Here is a 20,474-nt window from a genome sequence, read left to right on the forward strand (position 1 = left end):
CTGCAGCTTCCAGTGAGGCCGCTTGGAGAAAGATAATGACCGGTACTACAATTGCACTGTTCACCTGCGTCCAAGACCGGGGAAATTCTCCGGAGTACTGTTTGGACCACTTCCTCCACTCCTTCTGTGGGCTGAGAGTTGTCTTGATCTTCTTCTGTGTGTTTCAACTGCTCAGGAAATATCTTCAAGTGGGCTCTTGAGACTGCCGCTGAAGTTTCCCCTCCATCTTTACTGATGAGGCACACTTTGGTGTTGTCGTAATTTGAGGGTAGGATGGTTTATGGCTCAACCTTCCACTGGTCATCTAACTTGTGGACTCGTCTCTTCCTCTTGAGTACCTGATCTCCAGGTGATAAGGGAACGGCAGGTGCGTGCTGATTGTAAGTTTTCTCTTGCTTCTTTCTCGCCCGGAACAAACTTCTCTCAACACATTCTTGCACTTTGCGGTATTGTTGTGTCCTAATCCGCATCTGGTGAAGTTGTCTCTGGTGTTAGGACTCCCATGTCTAAGTCTATGGGCAGCTTACCAGGTCTTGCTCTCATGAGGTAAGCGGGTGTACAGTTGGTGGAGTTCACCGGGATGTGGTTATATAGGTCCACCAAATCTGGTAACCTCTCTGGCCACAGGCTACGTTCTTCAAGGGGCAACGTCTTCAACAGGTCTATTACCACCTGGTTCATCTTCTCACACAACCCATTGGTCTGGGGATGATACGGTGTCGTCCTTATTTTCTTGCAGCCGTACAAGTTGCAGAATTCCTGGAACACTTCTGCTTCAAAGGCTGGACCTTGGTCAGTAAGCACCCGTTCAGGGTAACCGTGCAGGCGACAAAAGTGCTGTTGGAACGCTTTGGCTGCCGTCTGAGCTGTCTGGTCTTTCACTGGCACTACTACCAAGAACTGGGAGTAGTGGTCTACTATGGTTAGAGCGTAGACATAGCCTGACCTGCTTGGGGCTAGCTTCACGTGGTCCAGGGCTACCAGTTCAAGTGGTTGTTTGGTGATTATGGGCTGCAGGGGAGCCCTCTGGCTGTCACGGTCTTTTCGTCTCAGGTTGCATGGACCATATTCTCGACACCATCTCTCGATTGCTTTCCTCATGCCAGCCCAGTAGAATCGCTCACATAGCAGGACTTCCAACTTCTTCCACCCGAAGTGTCCTGCTCCATCATGGTACGCTTCTAAGACCACTGACGCATCCCGCCTCGGGACTACCACCTGCCAGACCAGTTCATGTGTCCGGGAGTTGATGCTTCTTCGACACAGCTTTCCTTCGTAGATGAACAGTTTGCCCTTCTCCTTCCACAACTGTTGGGTCTCCTGTGGAGCATCTAGATCAGGGTGCGAGTCAGCTTGCGTCAGCAACTCCTTGACTAGGCGGACAGCCGGGTCACTATCTTGTGTCTCTGCCCATCCATGGTGGGGCAATGGGTTGAACGTGGCCTCTCTATTGGCGGAGCGCCTGTCCTTTACACAGTGGGAGCACTGGGTCACCCCATGACAATGGAAAGCGTGTATCTCTATCTCCTCCAGCTCTTCCGGGTCTTCTCCCCTATCTGGCAAGTTGGGCATCCTGGACAGCGCATCAGCATTAGCATTTTTATACCCCGCCCGATACTTGATGGTAACCTCGTAGTTAGACAGTCGGGCCATCCATCGTTGCTTTAGGGCACCAAGCTTCGCAGTCTCCAGGTGCGTCAGCGGGTTGTTATCTGTGAAGACTGTAAATTTGTAGGAGGCGAGATAGTGCTTGTAGTGCTCTGTTACGGCCCAAACGATGGTGAGAAACTCCAACTTGAAGGAACTGTAGTTGTCGGGGTTCCTTTCTGTGGGCCGGAGCTTCCTGCTGGCGTAGGCAATCACTCTCTCTCTGCCTTGCTGTACCTGGGACAGCACCGCTCCCAATCCCACGTTGCTGGCATCTGTATAAAGTATAAAGGGCTGGCCATAGTCGGGGTAGGCCAGGACTTCGTCTCCGGTCAGAGCCATCTTCAGTCGGGTGAAAGATTCGTCTTCTGGTTTACCCCATTTGAACGGAGGTTTCGGGTTCTTGGCCTTCTTGGACTGGCCCACTAAGAGGTCCTGCATGGGTGCCGCTATCTTGGTGAAACCCCTGATAAATCTCCTGTAGTAGCCTACCAGCCCAAGGAACTGCCGCACTTCCTTAATAGTGGAGGGTCTTGGCCAGTCTTTAATCACAGTGACTTTTTCTGGGTCTGGTGCTACACCTTCGGCGCTCACCACATGACCTAGGTACTGTACCTTGGGCTTCAGCAGGTGGCACTTGGTCGGCTATACCTTCAGGCCAAAACCAGATAGGGCTTCGAACACCTCGGCCAGGTGCTCCAGGTGGTCTTCGTATGTCTTTGAGTAGACAATTACATCATCTAGGTACAGCAGGACGGTTTCAAAGTTTTTGTGTCCTAGGCAGCACTCTATTAACCGATGGAAGGTTCCTGGGGCGTTGCAGAGCCCGAATGGCATGCAGTTGAACTTGCTGAGGCCCATTGGTGTTGTAAACACGGTCTTTTCTTTGTCCGCCTCTGCCACAGGAACCTGCCAGTACCCACTGGTGAGATCCAAAGTGGAGAAATAATTAGCAGATCTTAATGTAGCTAGTGACTCCTCAATTCTGGGTAATGGGTAGGCGTCCTTATGTGTAATGCGGTTAATCTGCCTATAATCAACACATATCCTCATTGTATCATCCTTCTTTCTAACGAGAACTAATGGAGCTGCCCAGGGGCTACAACTATCTCTGATCACCCCAGCCTCCTTCATCTACCGTAACATTCCTTTGGCACATTGATAGTGAGCTGGGGGTACAGGCCGGTACCTCTCTTTAATGGGCTGATGATCTCCTGTGGGGATATGATGTTGGACCCCTTTTACCTGTCCAAAATCTAGTGGGTGTTTGCTGAAGACACGCTCATACTCTCGGACCACCCGGTATACTCCATGCTTTTGGTGCAACGGGGTGGAGTCAGTGCCTACTTGTAGCTTCTGACACCAATCCTCCACCTGCCCCTTGGAGCCATTATCATCCGCTGGTTTGGATGGAGACAAGGGTTCCACTGCCTTTATTGAGTTGTTACTGACAGTGAACAGCTTAGCAAGGGTGGCATACCAGGGTAAATGGACCTCTTTCTTCCCACAATTCAGGATGCGTATCGGTACTCTCCCCTTGCGGACATTGACCACCCCCTGGCTGTCAAGATGGTGGGCCTACTGTCAGAGTACACGGGTTCTACCAGGGCCTGATAATCTTGACCCCTGAGACCTATTGCTGCCCGACACCATATCAACATTTCACTCCTAGGGGGCATTGTAATGGGGAATGGATCACTCATCCTGACACTGCCGACTTCTCCACCAGACAGCTCTACCTGTTGTCTCCTCATCAGGGCTCTGATCTCCTTCTGCAGAACTCGCTGCTGACTGGAACTGGCGGTCTCTGCGACCTGCTGCAACAAAAGAATAATTTCCCCAAGACAATTCTCTATCACATTGGTGCCTAAGGTTATCATAGGATGACTTTCTCAGCGATCAATATCAACAATAATAATTCCTTGTGATGGCAATTCTATTCGGCCAACTTTTATGGTCACCTCTTTGTACCCCACCTGAGGCAAGGGCTGACCATTGCTGGCATAGATACTAAGATGTTCATCTGGACGGCAGGTAATGTCTGAATCAGTCCTGTATCGTTTATAAAGGATATATGGCATCGTGGTCACCTGGGACTCAGTGTCCAGCAGTGCGTTCATCGGGATGCCACCGGTTGTCCTCCTACGTACTTGTCTCGCCAGCTTTGTGGGCCTGGTCGTCTTACTCCTGGGGGTTGGCCCTCTGCCCCAGGTGTTGCTCGTTTAAATTGAAGAATCTTGCGTAGTGTCCCACCTTTTGACAGCGGCGGCCAATGGGTTGTCCGTCCTGGTCGTAGCGATCGCAGTTCCTCCCTCTGGTCGGTGGAATTCTCTTCTGTTGTTGCCACGGGACGTCATCTGGACTGGAAGCCAGCTGGATCTTATCCTTTGGAGACACTAGCATGGCCTGCACGGTTTTGGTTAGTGTAGTCACACTTTTGGTCAGCTCCTGGACCTGAAGGCGTAGGTCTGCAGACGGGTCATTGTCTAGGGTCTGCGCGTCAGCCTCCACAGGTGCTGGGGGAAAGGACGCCACCTCCTGGTGGTATGTGATAGCTGGACGCTGGAGGGATGCAGTGCCGCCTGGGGTTGGTTCTCGCAGCACCCGGATGGCTCTGTCTTTAAATTGTGCAAAGTCCAGATCAGGGTTTTGCAGAGCCATAATGCGCAGCTGTGTCCGGTGAGCGCTGGACAGGAGCACCTCAATAAACTGCTCAGTTAGCAATCTGTCCTCGTCTCGCACACTGTCAGGGTCTACCTGTTTGATGGCCCGCAGCGCCTCCTGCAGGTTTAGAGCATAGTCCCGTACACTGTCCTGCACCCTTTGTTTGCACTTAATTTTAATCTCTGCTGCGGTGCGGGTGTCAAAGGTGTCCTTCAACCGGGCCAGTATTTCCTTCACAGTGCCTTTGTCCCTGCCCGGCCAGGACTTCACCTCTCTCTGGGCTGCACCGATTAGCTGCCCTCTGAGGATGGTGACTTTCTGCTCCTCAGACAGGGGGTACACTTTAAACAAGCTGTGCAGTCTCTCCTCAAAGTCGCTCAGGGTGTGCGACTCTCCTGAGTACTGGGGCAACCAAGCCACCCCTGGTATATATGGCATGGAGAACAGCATTACAGTGGCAGGGGCCGCGCCTGCGGCTGAATCCTCCTCCATGTTGGGCATCTTCCTCCCTCTAGTGAACCTCAGCCAGGTCCCGGGCGTCTGCTGACGTACCAGTATGCTGCTCTGCAGGCGGAAGGATCTCTTACCCGGTGGTTCCGGATCGGGGCTTCTTTCTTCCCCCTCGGCGGGCGGCAAACCACGTGATAGCACAGTTCAATAAAGTGTATGGCACACAGGACCCGGTTATACCGGGCTTCGTGAATCCTGTTCGTGACGCCAAGTTGACGCGCCCCCTGGGCCGTGAATCCTGTTCGTGACGCCAAGTTGACGCGCCCCCTGGGCCGTGGGGTACTCGGTGCCGGGCCGGTCGTTGCTAGGGGAGATGTCACAGTGGCGGTGACCCGGTCCGTGACCCAGGTCGGTCAGTAAAAAGGGGTTATTGATTGGGGATTTATAGAGATTGTATAAAGTTCGTGACGCCACCTGTGGTATGTGGCTAGGGGAGCCGCCGCTGCGGAGCTGGTCCCCTGGAGCTGATGATGACGCAGCAGGGATGGTGTGGCTCTCCACAGGAAGAGCTAGCTCCAGGGCAGTGTTGATGTGGCGCCCCTGAGGGTTCGGTCACCACAGGGGTACTGCATCTCTTTAATGAGGTGTGGTATCTCCCCTTCGAGGTAAGGATGGTGCAGCTGTCAGGACCCCACCTCTGCATTCCACAATACACCTCTCCCACCTGAGGGGGGCTTATATGCACAAGGGTGCTGCCCCAGCCGGGATAAGTGGAGATGGGGGAACCAAAGTTAGGGGGAACCTAGTAGTGGGTGAGGGTGGAGGATGCACATTTAGGTTACACAACAAATGTATATTTAATATCCAGCCATCTTGGGCTTATGGTCTTTTGATTGTGATCTTCATCACTGAACGTGGCTTTCTGTGTGAACCTGCAGTTGTTGGGGACACGGTCCTCGTGCTCTGGCCTTGAGTCGAGGAGCAGGCTAGAGTTAACGGCTGTCTATACCCGGTCAAGGTCCTTACCCAAGAAGGCCTGGAGGGGAGCAGAGGAGTAAAGCTCCGCAGGCAAAAGGATCCCAGGAGGATGCAGATGGAGCGGTATACGCCACCTGTCCTCACTATTCTGGCCTAGCCAGAGGGACTCCTGCTGCAAAAGGGGCACCGGCCCCCGATATCTGACTCTGTCACTTCACGTCTTAGTCGGAGAAGCCCAGAGGCTCAGTGGATCCCAACGGGTAACGGATGGAGCGGAGTCGCCACCCGTACCCTTGTTCTGTGCATAGTCCAGATGGAGACCCGGCCTTAGTACACGCACCACATACGGACAGGAGAGGACCTAGTGGGAAAAGACTAGGAACACTCTGGTGCGGGGTCCTGACCAAAGCACCTGACTACTCGGAGGTTGTCGGACCCCCGGTCCTGGTGGCCGCAGCGCGCCGTGAGGAGCAGGGAGAAGCCTTGCAGCTGTGCATTCTACCGTGAGTAAAGCTTGGAAGACTACCCCTATGGCCTCCGGTTTCTTATTGCCACGCGGCACCGCACGACACCGCACCACATCTTCCACTACAACTCCCATCCTCTTGTTCTCTCTGCCCTTAGGCCCTGCTCCGCCTGTGGGGAGTAGTACCATCTGCTGCTGCCACTACATCCCGCCTCAGAGGACTGAACGCAGCACTGGTGGAGGATCACCAGAAACCACAGGTGGCGTAGTCAATACAACCACTCGATTAATACCAACTCTGAAAGCCCATTACATCTTTTATTGTGACGGCCCTGGGCACGGAACGGGTCCAGGCCACGGCTACAACCCACCAAACATCTGACCCGGTTCCGAGTACCCCCCATCTCTCAGGGTTGGGCTGCGAGCGTCACATTGATGTTATAGGTTATGCTGGGCGTTGTAGTGCAGGGGTTGATGGTGCAGCAATAATCAGTCCACAACTTAATGGCGATTTCCTCTTATCTTTACTGGTGGTGATTAGACAAGCCGGGACTAAGGTATTGGCTAGAAGTGGAAGTCCGGTCAGCCTGGAAGCAAGTAAAGAATCCTCCTTGCCAGGTGGAGTTGGAGGCCTTCCCTTTGCACTAATCTCTTTGGCCCTGCTTCTTGTAGCTGTGCGGTGGCCCTCGTCCCTGAGTGCAACGTTTCTGTGTTCACCCGTATGGCAGGCAGCTCGGGCCTTGCTGGCGTGTCGCTCCCTCGTGGCGGCGCTGGGCCCTATGTGCTGCTGAGCCTCCGGGCGTCTGATGGGGCCAGGAGACCTGCAGTCTCCTGCCCTCCGGTTTCTGCGGCTGGGCCTTCAATGCCCCACAGCCTCGGACTCCGGTGTCCGGTTCTTCTGTGTTGGTTCCTTCTGGGGTGAACTGCCGCGCAGCTCCACTCCCCAGCTCCTCTCTCTTCGATGTCCTGACTTCAACTCCTCACACTAAGTCTAACTAACCCCACCTCCAGATCCCAGTGGCTAACGGGAGGAGCTCCCCTTTCTGGTCTGGAGCCAGGAAAGTGTTGCATGCTTAGTAAAACCTGATTAGGGGACCCCTGCTTGCTTCCAGGCATGGCATCACCTCTTGTGAGGGAGGCAATGCCACTGTGGCAACCGGACCCCTGGGGTGCCACACTCGCTCACTCCTTCCTCCTACCCTTGCCATCCACACGTGGTGCTGGCTCCTTCGCTCTCCCCTGCCCTTCGCGTGTGTGGCGCTTGCTCCTTCCCTCTCCCCCCGTTCTCCATGCATGTGGCGCTCGCTCACTCTTTTCTCCTCCCCTTGCCCTCCACACGTGGTGCTCTCTCCTTCACTCTCCTCTGCCCTTCGTGTGTGTGACGCTTGTTCCTTCCCTCTCCACTGCCCTTTGCGTGTGTGGCGCTTGCACCTTCCCTCTCCCCTGCCCTTCGCGTGTGTGGCGCTTGTTCCTTCCCTCTCCACTGCCCTTTGCGTGTGTGGCGCTTGCTCCTTCCCTCTCCCCTGCCCTTCGCGTGTGTGGCGCTTGCTCCTTCCCTCTCCTCCTGCTCTCCGCGCGTGTGGCGCTTGCTCCTTCCCTCTCCCCTGCCCTTCGCATGTGTGGCGCTTGCTCCTTCCCTCTCCCCTGCCCTTCGCGTGTGTGGCTCTTGCTCCTTCCCTCTCCCCTGCCCTTCGTGTGTGTGGCGCTTGCTCCTTCCCTCTCCCCTGCCCTTCGTGTGTGTGGCGCTTGCTCCTTCCCTCTCCCCCCGTTCTCCATGCATGTGGCGCTCGCTCACTCTTTTCTCCTCCCCTTGCCCTCCACACGTGGTGCTCTCTCCTTCACTCTCCTCTGCCCTTCGTGTGTGTGACGCTTGTTCCTTCCCTCTCCACTGCCCTTCGCGTGTGTGGCGCTTGTTCCTTCCCTCTCCACTGCCCTTCGCGTGTGTGGCGCTTGCTCCTTCCCTCTCCCCTGCCCTTCGCGTGTGTGGCGCTTGCTCCTTCCCTCTCCTCCTGCTCTCCGCGCGTGTGGCGCTTGCTCCTTCCCTCTCCCCTGCCCTTCGCATGTGTGGCGCTTGCTCCTTCCCTCTCCCCTGCCCTTCGCGTGTGTGGCGCTTGCTCCTTCCCTCTCCCCTGCCCTTCGTGTGTGTGGCGCTTGCTCCTTCCCTCTCCCCTGCCCTTCGTGTGTGTGGCGCTTGCTCCTTCCCTCTCCCCCCGTTCTCCATGCATGTGGCGCTCGCTCACTCTTTTCTCCTCCCCTTGTCCTCCGCACGTGGTGCTCTCTCCTTCGCTCTGCCCGGCCCTTTGCGTGTGTGGCGCTTGCTCCTTCCCTCTCCCCTCGTTCTCCATGCATGTGGCGCTCGCTCACTCTTTTCTCCTCCCCTTGCCCTCCGCACGTGGTGCTCTCTCCTTCACTCTCCCCTGCCCTTCGCGTGTGTGGCGCTTGCTCCTTCCCTCTCCCCTGCCCTTCGCGTGTGTGGCGCTTGCTCCTTCCCTCTCCCCTGCCCTTCGCGTGTGTGGCGCTTGCTCCTTCCCTCTCCCCCCCCGTTCTCCATGCATGTGGCGCTCGCTCACTCTTTTCTCCTCCCCTTGCCCGCCACATGTGGTGCTCTCTCCTTCGCTCTCCCCTGCCCTTCGTGTGTGGCGCTTGTTCCTTCCCTCTCCCCTGCCCTCCGCACGTGGTGCTCTCTCCTTCGCTCTCCCCTGCCCTTCGTGTGTGTGGCGCTAGCTCCTTCCCTCTCCTCCTGCTCTCCGCACGTGTGGTGCTATCTCCTTCCCTCTCCCCCCACCCTCCATGCACTTGGTGCTCGCTCCTTCCCTCTCCCCCCACCCTCCATGCACTTGGTGCTCGCTCGTTCCCTCTCCTCTGCCCTTCGCATGTATGCTGCTCGCCTATTGCCTCTGCGCAGGTTCCTTGTCTGCGCCCCACTTACCATTCTCTGACCCTCTCCAGTCCCTCATTTCGTATTTCCATTTATTACAGACACGGAGACGTTATAAAATATTCCTATATATTTATATACATAATGAACAGTATATACAGAGGTGATTGTACCGCCCGGCCCACAGTAGCAAGTGGACATGAGCTAGCTCCACCCACAACAGGGTGAGATGTGGAGGGGTGCAGGAGACCTGGACTTAGCCCCTGCAGGGTGACAGGAGAGGCAGCTGATACAACCCTCCGGTATAAAAGGGAGCACGAGGTGTTGGATGTACCGCCTTCGGTTCCGGTGGGTGCAGCAATCAGGTGGGATTTGCTGTCGTGTGCTCATGAGGACCTCTCAAGCTCCGTGCTGTCACTCGTCAGTGGGGGGAGAAAGGCGCTCTAGTTTGTGCCAGTTGATATGGTGGGAGGGCGTCCCAGCTCCTGGCCATTCCTCCAGAGGAGGGTGAAGGTTCAGAGCAGCCCTTCATCTTAATTCCTCTTGAAGATTGAGAAGATGCCGTTGCCGCCGTCTCGCGGTCTTCGGCGGCTGTCTCTTCTGGTGGGGGTGGATGGTGCAGTCTCAGTCATCCTCTCTTGCTCTCTTTGGGACTTCAGCTGCTGATTGATAACAATCTGCATGTCATCCTGTGGGTAGAACAGAAAAAAGATCACTTGGATCGAAATGAACAGAGAACTTCAGGGGCCTCTACACCGGGCGCAGGTACATGGGCGCGTTACCTTCCAATGTGTTGCTCGCTAGGTATATGCCACCCATAGGAGGAGACCACTTATATGGCATCTATAGGACTGTACTAAGGGCAGAGGTCGCATCTTACATACAGTGCACCACCCCACGCAGTCACCACGTCCAATTGGTTTGCAAAGAATCAACCGCCCCAGCTCCAAGGTTCTACGACTGAATATGTACAGTCATCGCAACACCAGACAATGGACTGTCCACCCCTCAAATCCAGGAGCTTCACTAGACACTGCCCAGATATGCACCATGTCCTGATCTCACCTGCCAAGCCTCCAGCTCCTGACTCAGTAACACCTTCTGCTCCACCGCACTGAGGAGCTGGCGGCTCATTGACTCCTTCTCCAGACGACATTTTGCCAACTCCAATTCCAATTCTCCTTTTCTGCAGAGGATAGAAGGCATTTATCTGGTCAGTCTGCACCACCAGTAGTAGACAACTTACAGAGGACGAAGTGATACGTGTGTATTGTGACCTTATTCATTCTCTGCCCCCATTACCGGTCGTCCAGGTACCCGCCATTTGCTTGCACATCGTCCCTGAGCACCCGCCATCTGCTCGTACGATGTCCTGGGTACACGCCAACCACTTGTACGTCGTTCCGGGCACACACCATCCACTCGTACGTTATCCCGGGCACAAGCCATCTGCTCGTGAGTCATCCCGGACACACGCCATCTGCTCGTACATCATCCCCGTCCCTCGCCATCCACTCGTACATCATCCCCGTCCCTCGCCATCCACTCGTACATCATCCCCATCCCATGCCATCCGCTCATAAATCGTCCCTGTCCCCCTTCATCTGCTCATACATCGTCCCGTCCCCCACCATCCGCTCATACATTGTCCCGTCCCCCACCATCCGCTCATACATCGACCCGTCCCCCACCATCCGCTTGTATGTCCGCCCTGGCACCCACTATCCACTCGTACGTCATCTTGGGCACTGGCTAGCCGCTCGTACATTGTCCAGGGCACCTACCATCCACTCATACATCGTCCCGAGCATTTACCATCTACTTGTAGGTGATCCCAGGCCCCCGCTGACTGCTAGTACGTCGGCACCCACCATCCGCTCATACATTGTCTCGGGCACCCGCTAGCCGCTCTAACATTGTCCCGGCCACCCACCATCTGCTCGTACATTGTCCAGGGCACCCGCCATCTGCTCATACATCGGCCCAGGAACCCATTTGTACGTAGTCTTGGGCACCCGCCATCTGCTCATACATCGGCCCAGGAACCCATTTGTACGTAGTCTTGGGCACCCGCCATCTGCTCATACATCGGCCCAGGAACCCATTTGTACGTAGTCTTGGGCACCCGCCATCTGCTCATACATCGGCCCAGGAACCCATTTGTACGTAGTCTTGGGCACCCGCCATCTGCTCATATATCGGCCCAGGAACCCATTTGTACGTAGTCTTGGGCACCCGCTATGTGCTCGTAAGACATCCCGGGCACCCGCCATCCACTCATACATAGTCTATGGCACCCGCCATCCGCTCGTACGTAGTCTCGGGCACTCGCCATCCGCTCGTACGTCATCCCACGCACCCGCCATCCCATCATCATGATTTTATTCTTCGTTCCTCGTCGTGCTGACTCACTTCATAATGGCTTCATCGCGGTCAGACACCGCTTGTCTCAGGACGCTGTCGCGGTCATTCTGCTGTAACATTTCACGAAGTTTTTGAAGTTCTTCCTGCAAAGATTTGATTTCTATATATTGAAGGTTGTGCTGTGAAGACAGAGGAGGTAAGGAGAGGTGTGGACACCGCCTGTATATACTCATGTCTGTAGTTGTATATATGCCATATTACGGGCTGATGATCGCACTCACCAGATCTTGTAGCCTCGCAATCTCTACTTCTTTGTCCTTGATCAGTTCTTGCTCTCTTTGTATTTTGTATGAGGTCATTTGACCAGTGGTTTCTGTTCCTTCTCCTCCAAACTGAAGTGATGGGTTCAGCAAGGTGCTCTGGTATGAGAATGCAAAGCAATATTATTTTCAGGTCTCGAGAGGGGGTACAGTGTTCCACTAGTGGGCGACAAACTGGATTTCATGATGTTAAGAGGGTCACATAGAGATTTTTGAACAATTACTTCACAATCTTACTGCCACCAACCAAGTGACTTATCTACTGTCTACTAATGAAGCAAACCACCAACCAAGCGAACCTTTAACCAGACAACCCACCTGCTAACCTGTCGACCAAACAGGCAAGCCATTAGACACCTCCTGACGAAACTGCAGAAGCGGTGAAACGCGCGTCGAGGTAACAAGTGAGCCATCTAAGACTACACCCAAATGTCTACAGGTAATATATCCTAATTATACTTTTTGAGCTACCTTTTGAATACAACATACTCACTATTTCAATTAGATCTAGTATACAAATCATAAGATAGCCTTTTATACCCTTTATATTACTTATAACCCTCCACCTTAGACTTTAGATTTAAGGGATGAAGTAACACAGTAGTCTAGCTCACAAGTCTCTCACAAACCTTTTTGTACTAAGTTTATGTCCTGTATCTATGTAAATGAAAATATTTATATTACAATATATTTTAAACAATTTTGTTAAAATAAACTTTTTTTGATATATAAATTACTTCGATCTACTGCTCCCTCCTTTTCCTCCCATAAGTGATGATGTTTTAGCTGGAGGGGATTCCCCTCATTACTTTTAGGCTCTCTCCTTAGTATATATAAGCCACTAGACACAGAACTGATTCTCTTGCTATCCTGACCACTAATCTACCAACCAAACAAACCAACAACCAAGCGAACCTTCAACCAGACAACCAACCTTCCAAAAGATCAACCTGCTGATCTGTCTACCGACCCACCAAACATGTGACCCACCAATTGAGAAAAAGACCCATCTGCCGACCTGACTACCAACCCACAAATTGAGAAAAAGCCCTATTGGTGACCTGGTCACCAATCGAGAAAAAGAGCTTGCTGCTCTCCTGGCCACTATCCCACCAATCGAGAAAAAGACTCACTTGTTGACTTGGCCAACAATTCACTAACTAAATGACACATCAACCAATCAATCCACCTGCTAACCTGACGACTAACTGAGTGAACCAACAACCTAACAACTCGTCAAATGAGCTTACACTAAAAGAACCACCATCTGCCAAGACGTCAACTGACGAAGCAACTGTACAAGTGATCTTTTTATTGATCCAAACAATCATCATATTGCAATGTCCATAGGGGGTTATCCGTCATGTGTTGCAGGTCTTAGTTGTATCAGACAATAATGTTTTGATGACCTGAGGATCATGTGACTTGTGACCTACATGTTTGCTCTCTCACTGCTGTCAGCCATGTTCTCCTACCGAAAGTTCATTTTTCATGTTTGACACAGAAAATTATGAACTTGTTTGGTTTAGACAGCGCCGCCCAAAAATTACATGGATTCACGCAGCTCCCCAAAGTTACGTGGGCTCAGGCAGCTCCCAAGCATACATGGGCTCAGACAGCCCCCAGAGCTGCTTTATGTCGTAGATAGTAACAAGGCATGGGCTAATAAGAGTCCAGAGGACTCATGACCAGGGGCCAAGTGGAGGCCTGATGACAAGGACCATGTGGAGGACTGATGATGGGAGCCATGTATAGGAGTAATATGGTCATGGGGAATAGGTGTTGGGGCAGCAGAGCATTGCACAGGCAGTTTCCTTACCTCGTGTTCTGGGCCTCCTGATGTCTCTTGCATCTCAGAATGAAGAGAGTAGCGGCTTTCTTGCAGAGGAAAGTGACTGTCTCTCAGCTTCAGTTCGTCCTGTAGCTCTCTCACTTGTTTCTGCAGAGATCGCTGACTGTCTCTTAGAACCTCAACTTCTAAACTTTTTTCCTGCATCTGGAAGAGACAATTATTTTCATGATGTCACATTCTAAGGAACGACTGTCACAAGCTGAGGATTATTTGTTGGCATATGCAACAGATTAGGACTTATTATAAGTGAAAGGAGGACTTTATACTAACCAGACAGCAGATGGCGATAGTGTGTAAAGTTATATGCTTGCTGTAATGTGGGGAGGGAAGCTCTCAATTGTTGGTTGTTTTTACTTCCTGTTTTTCTTCTTTCCTGTATGTGTTATGTCAGCAGACACGGACTGTGTGACACTGAATTGTATCTCATGTTTAACCAATATGAAGTAAATACTGTTTACTCAAGATATCTTGCTGATTGAAGCTCTCGTAAGTACAGTGGTGACTGTAAGAAGATGCACTCTGCGACATTATTTACTTCTCATCTGTTTCATGAGACAGAAACTAGCAAAAAAAAAAAAAGCATGTGACCCCCTCCCACATCCACCTCCAGGGGCTTCTCTGTTTTCATCTACATCCATAGACATTAATATGGGGAAAAGTATGTGCCCCCCACATCCACCTCCAGGGGCTTCTCTGTTTTCATCTACATCCATGGGCATATTAACATTAATACAGAGAAAGGTATGTGCCCCCCCCCCACATCCACCTTCAGAGGCTTCTCTATAAGAAGATGGACCTACTGCCCACATTCCCCCTTGAAGAACACTCAGATTGTGTAATGTGAACTGTGACATGCGTTAATAGTGTCACTAGCCCAGAGTCGGAGGAGCTAAGGTGAAGGGATAGAGACAGTTTCCGGTCAGGACTTCATATAGGTCTACTTCTGACTCACACTGGACTCTAAGGTCTGGACAGTCGTGGTTGTCCCAAAGTGAGGACAGACTGAGACAGTGGTTAATGTGAACCAGAGTAAAGGGAAAAGGAAAACGGACAGGAGGACGGAGTGGTCAATAGGAGATGGGTCCTGGGAGAGGACACCTAGTAGTGCGCCCCGAGTTTATAACTCATAGAGGTAATGGGCCAAGACGAGAAAAATAATGTAAGATGAAGAGAGTGCCCAGGCGGGAATTCCAAGGCATCAGTGGCAAAGAAGGTAAGGACCGGCCATATTAGCAACATAGTTCCCTTGAGGGGAAAGAAGATGCGGAACCGCGGGTTGAGAATAGGACCCTAGCTAACTGTACTGTAGCACTGAGCCGGGCTACGGTGAAGGAAAGTCAAAACAGTGGAGATAGAAATCAAGCGAAAAAAGTGGAAGGAATGGAGACTGTGCGCGAAAAATGCTCCATGTGTTGAAGGAAACATTCATGAAGCTGTGTACCCGCTACTTACTGTATATAATGCCCACAAAGTTATTGTTAAGTAAAAAGTGGTTCTCTTCCTCATTGAAGTCCTCAACATCTGGTCCTGGCCAACCAAAGTCATCAGTAACATGCGGCCTGCAAGGACGTAGTGTCTCCATAGCACAAATCCACACACCCACCTTCGTGTAACATGCCGGGGCGTAAGAGATGACTACCTTGCCCATGGCTACTGCCACGTTACACTTGGTGTAGTCAGTAGGATGCAACATTTAAGCGCAGATGTGGCGGATCAGTCGGTAATTGAGCCTACAAGGTGTAGCCTCCTCCTTGGAGCTATGCTCAGCGACATACCGAAGTTTACGGGTGACAACTTACTGATGTGGGACTGGGTTGAATGTCTAAAGAGCATGCTATGAATGCATCCTATGACACCTGCATTACAGGCAGATAGCTTTGTTGACCTTAGATGGAGAGGCCTGATGTTCAGACAGTCACGAAACCGTGATACTGTACATAAGCTGATTCAGATTCTAGAGTACCTGCACAGCGATATGATCGATTTTTGTAATCTGCATAGTCGCCTCTTCGTCGGGTTCAGAGAGAAGGAGAGATGGTGACCCAACACGTGAACGCTCTGCAAGAAGTAACGGCTCACACCACTAAGAAAGTCAAAGGTGAATATAGGGGACTAGGCTCCCTGGATAAAGTATTAAGGGACCAGCTGGTTGCTAAGAGACACCTACCTGAGGCAGGCCCTCAAAGAACGTCTGCACTACAGTCCCAACATGAGTTTCCTTGAGGTCGGAGCAGAAGCTAGAGTCCAAGAACAAGAGGCCCCAACTATGGCGGGTGTGGTCTGAAGCCATGAAGTAACCGCGTCGGGGGGCCCCAAATGTCGAACCAGACTGGGCCCGTGAGATATGGAGCATAAGAAAAACCCATGCAGCTTCCCTGGAACCAAATCCTGTACCCCAGTATGAAGCGTGACTAGAGAGGGGGGTATCCTTCTGATGGAGAACAGTGATACAGACCTAGGCGCCCAACAGACGAGCACAGAATTGAGTGTTGAATCTGGAGGAATGGGAAACATGTTGAGGAATTGCCCCACACAAGACAAACCAACAACGGGGGCAGCCTTTACACCAAAGCGCCCCATGGTCAGGGAGCATACCGCAGGGCTAGGTCCCACTGTAAGGCTATGTGCCCACGTTGCATTTATGAAGCAGAAAATTTCTGCTGCATAAATGCAAGTCCTCTCCCGGAAAAACGCATGCGGAATTCCGCACGCGTTTATCGCGCTTTTTTCGCGCGTTTATCACGCGTTTTCCACATGCGAATTGCCTTGCGTTTTTTATGCATTGGACAAAGGCAATTCTGCTTGCGGAAACGCAAAATTAAATGACATGCTGCGGATTTTTGAACGCGGCATAAACGCTGCGGAAAAATCCGCAGCATGTGCATAGAAGTTGCGGAAACCCATTGGGGATCATGGGGTGCGGGTTACCAAGCGTTTTACAAGCGTTTCCGCTGCGGAAATTCCGCATCAAAAACGCTTGTAAAACGCTACGTGGGCACACAGCCTAAGAAGAACTCAAGGCTCCGAAGACGTTATGTCCGAGAGTCCCATTACGTGGGCTGAATTGAATGGGCAAAGAATTAGTTGCCTCATGGATAAGGTCTCAGGTGACCACAAAGCCAGAAGTATATTTCCGACAGTGCTTCCCAAATGTTGCACAATCAAGAAGGGGTCCGACCATTCGGCTGATGGCTTCCAATTAGTTACCTATCCCAGTAGCAGGGTGTGGACTTATCAGGAGTGGATCCATCGTGACACTGGGAATGAATGTCCTGACAGAAGTAGGACAGTTCCTGGCAGGGAGCCGGCGAGGAAGTGACTGGAGACTCGTGACACGGCACCACCCTAATAGAAGAATATTTCAACAGCTAATCCAGGCTAGTCAAATCCAGAAGTCATCTGGTGCCTCCCAGGCCTTGGGAAAAGTGGTGGAACTCTACCCTGATTTTGCCACTTGGTCAGACAGTGCTCACTATGCTGGTCCGAGCCCAGGTGTCCTTGGAAGGAGTGGAAGTACAGGCTGAGCCACAGTGTGCCAAGGACGAATACCGGTTAAGTGCTTTAATTTCAGAGTAATTCCAGCCTACGGTTGGCTCCCAGAAAGGAATTGGCACAAATTTACGTGGTGCAGGAAGACCTCGCAAAATCCGATACGGTGAACTAGACCCCTGTGAACTAGGATGCGTTGGAATTGGAGGTGTATATACCATACACTCATTATTTGTTCTCCAATAACCGGCCTATTAGTGGTAACAGCTGTAGCCTCATCCGTTATTCATTGGCCAATTGTGTAATTGTCCTGACAATAGGGGGCAGCAGAGGGCTGTTCATGACAAAAAGATAACAAAGCAGGTGGATCTGTGCGACCTCTCAACACTGTGATCTTTGCACACCTCTTTAATTGTGTTAATCAAATAAATAGTTGTTGGTTTAAATACCACTGTCTCCTCATTGTCTGCAGTGTTGCATCAACCTACCTGTTAACACTTGGCGTAGTTGGCAGGGTCGAGTCTTGAGGCTGGAAGAGCAGAGTGATGCAGAGAAAGCTCGTGTGATTTGGAGGATGGTGACTGTTACGCGGTCTAAAATGCCGCCGAGCACAAACTTTGAAATGGCGGTGAGTGGCGTAGAGCGAGAAGGTCCCACACATCATGGACGTAGAAGGTACAAAAGGGCTCGAGAAGCCGTGCAGCCCTCCAAAGGTTACGCCTACCGAAGGAAGTGTCATGACTGCAAGTGTTATCCTACAGTGGTGAGTACCTGCTTCAGTAAAATAAAGTGGAAGGAGAAATCCTGCCCAGTAAGGTGTGGTCTAGGAAGAACGGGTGGAGGAACTGAGAGAACGGGATGGTGATCCGGAGAGAACCCCACCCAGTGAAAGGCAGAACAGTGACGAAAGATGCCGAGTGGGGAGAGAGACGGCACCATTTGTTTGTTGGAAGTCAAGGAGAGCGCAGTGTTGTGTAATGGAACCAATATTGGCAAGGGAAGGCCTTGCGCTCGACGAGCCATCCAGTGAGAGGATAGGACGTGATCAGATGTGGCCGTTAATTGCGCTGATGGAGGAAGAGGTGAGATGGGGTGGCATGACGATAAAAGTCGCCAGGTCCCCTGGAGGAGAGCCAGAGGTCAGACATGAGCCGGAGATTGAGCCCCTGTCCTTGGCCTGGTTCATCAGATCAAAGAGCCTCGGCACTCAATCGTCCTTTTGCAAGAGAAAATTTATTGACTTTGTGAAATAAATCTGTACACAGAAATAACACCAAAACGTTTCGGTCTTAGCGACCTTCTTCAGTTGACGGGTAATTCTGCGAGAGATGTGAGCAACAAGTGGGTCCCAATAGGGCTGCCTGCTGAGAAGCGCGTGGGGGCATGGACATCACAACGCGGTCTCCACCCTTTCTCCTCAGCGGGCCATGACTTTACCTCCCGCTGGGCTGTGCCAGTTAACTGCCCTGTCAGTATGCTGACCTTCTGTTCCTCTGTCAGGGGGTAAACCTGGAACAAACTGTACAGCCTTTCCTTAAAGTCAGTTAGGGCATGGGGCTCCCCCGAATACTTAGGCAGCCAGGCCGTTCCAGGCATGTAGGGCAGGGAAAATGGCATCACCGCTGCTGCAGCTGCGCTGGTGGTAGTGGGCGCCTCCGTGTCCAACATCTTCCTCCCCCCTAGTTAAGCGCGGCCTACCTTCCGACGATCCTCTTCTGTAGGCCGCGGCTCCGCTGGTGCTGCTCTGGACGAGGACCTTGCGTCGCGTCCTGATGACGTTAGCATCGCTCTCTCTCCCTTCCAGGACCTTGCGCAGCGTCGGTGCGTGGGGCGCAGCCTCGGGTCTCGAGCAGTTTGGACGTCCACGCCACTCTTCTTCCCGCGCGGCGTCCTGAAGATGGCGTCCGATGGCGGGAAAACGGCTGAAGATGATGAAGGACGATTGAGTGCCAAGGCTCTTTGATCTGATATACCAGGGTTCGGCCCCTACTCGTGCACACTCATAGGGAGTGCAGTGATTTATATCTTTACTTGGCCTGGTTCATGGCCTGCGGAAGGGCCAAGTGGCTGGAAGCCTTTTGGGCTCAGATGCCGGTGAGTGCCTTGCTGACCCCAAAAATAGTCTTCACCCCTAAGCAGGAACCCTCTACCACTAAGGCGCGGTAGATCGCAAACATGATCCGAGACAAGAAGAGGAGGGAAGAATGGGTGAGGGCTCAGTTGGATAGCCTAGATGGTGTGAATATGGCAAAGCTTAGGACTTGGGGGATGGTGGTGCGCTTCGACTGAGAGCGAGGGTATGGCTTCATGGAGGAGGAACGCACCAAGCGCACAGTGTATGTAAACTCTCGCTCCGTTCAGCAGACCCCATTCCCTCCTACTCGCAGCGCTTATATTAATATGGAGAAAGTATGTGCCCCCCACATCCACCTCCAGGGGCTTCTCTGTCCTCATCTACATCCATAGACATTAGTATAGAGAAAAGTATGTGCCCCCCACATGCACCTCCAGGGGCTTCTCTGTCCTCATCTACATCCATAGACATTAATATGGAGGAAAGTATGTGCCCCCCACATCCACCTCCGGGGGCTTCTCTGTCCTCATCTACATAGACATTAATATGGAGGAAAGTATGTGCCCCCACATCCACCTCCAGGGGCTTCTCTGTCCTCATCTACATCCATAGACATTAATATGGAGAAAAGTATGTGCCCCCCACATCCACCTCCAGGGGCTTCTCTGTCCTCATCTACATCCATAGACATTAATATGGAGAAAAGTATGTGCCCCCCACATCCACCTCCAGGGGCTTCTCTGTCCTCATCTACATCCATAGACATTAATATGGAGGAAAGTATGTGCCCCCCACATCCACCTCCAGGGGCTTCTCTGTCCTCATCTACATCCATAGACATTAATATGGAGAAAAGTATGTGCCCCCCACATCCACCTCCGGGGGCTTCTCTGTCCATCTACATCCCTAGACATTAATATGGAGAAAGTATGTGCCCCCCACATCCACCTCCAGGGGCTTCTCTGTCCTCATCTACATCCATAGACATTAGTATAGAGAAAAGTATGTGCCCCCCACATGCACCTCCAGGGGCTTCTCTGTCCTCATCTACATCCATAGACATTAATATGGAGAAAAGTATGTGCCCCCCACATCCACCTCCGGGGGCTTCTCTGTCCATCTACATCCCTAGACATTAATATGGAGAAAGTATGTGCCCCCCACATCCACCTCCAGGGGATTCTCTGTCCTCATCTACATCCATAGACATTAATATGGAGAAAAGTATGTGACCCCCACATCCACCTCCGGGGGCTTCTCTGTCCATCTACATCCCTAGACATTAATATGGA

At 52.1% G+C, this 20,474-nt stretch overlaps 1 protein-coding gene across 1 annotated transcript in view; it reads right to left on the minus strand.

Annotated features, from left to right (window-relative positions):
* Window positions 1-9,195: 9,195 nt before the first annotated feature.
* The window catches only part of BICDL2 (BICD family like cargo adaptor 2), a 167,593-nt gene continuing 156,314 nt past the window's right edge, over window positions 9,196-20,474 (minus strand). The window contains exons 6-10 of the mRNA XM_073649030.1: window positions 13,587-13,763; window positions 11,729-11,866; window positions 11,496-11,626; window positions 10,149-10,269; window positions 9,196-9,772 (exon numbers count right to left, since the gene is read on the minus strand). Coding sequence (XP_073505131.1) covers window positions 9,617-9,772; window positions 10,149-10,269; window positions 11,496-11,626; window positions 11,729-11,866; window positions 13,587-13,763 — 723 coding nt within the window. The 3' untranslated portion in view covers window positions 9,196-9,616. The remainder of the gene's footprint in view (window positions 9,773-10,148; window positions 10,270-11,495; window positions 11,627-11,728; window positions 11,867-13,586; window positions 13,764-20,474) is intronic.

Source organism: Phyllobates terribilis, unplaced genomic scaffold, assembly GCF_046119375.1.
Source record: "Phyllobates terribilis strain yellow unplaced genomic scaffold, ASM4611937v1 Scaffold_9__5_contigs__length_417890890, whole genome shotgun sequence".
In the NCBI taxonomy this organism is placed as follows: domain Eukaryota; kingdom Metazoa; phylum Chordata; class Amphibia; order Anura; family Dendrobatidae; genus Phyllobates; species Phyllobates terribilis.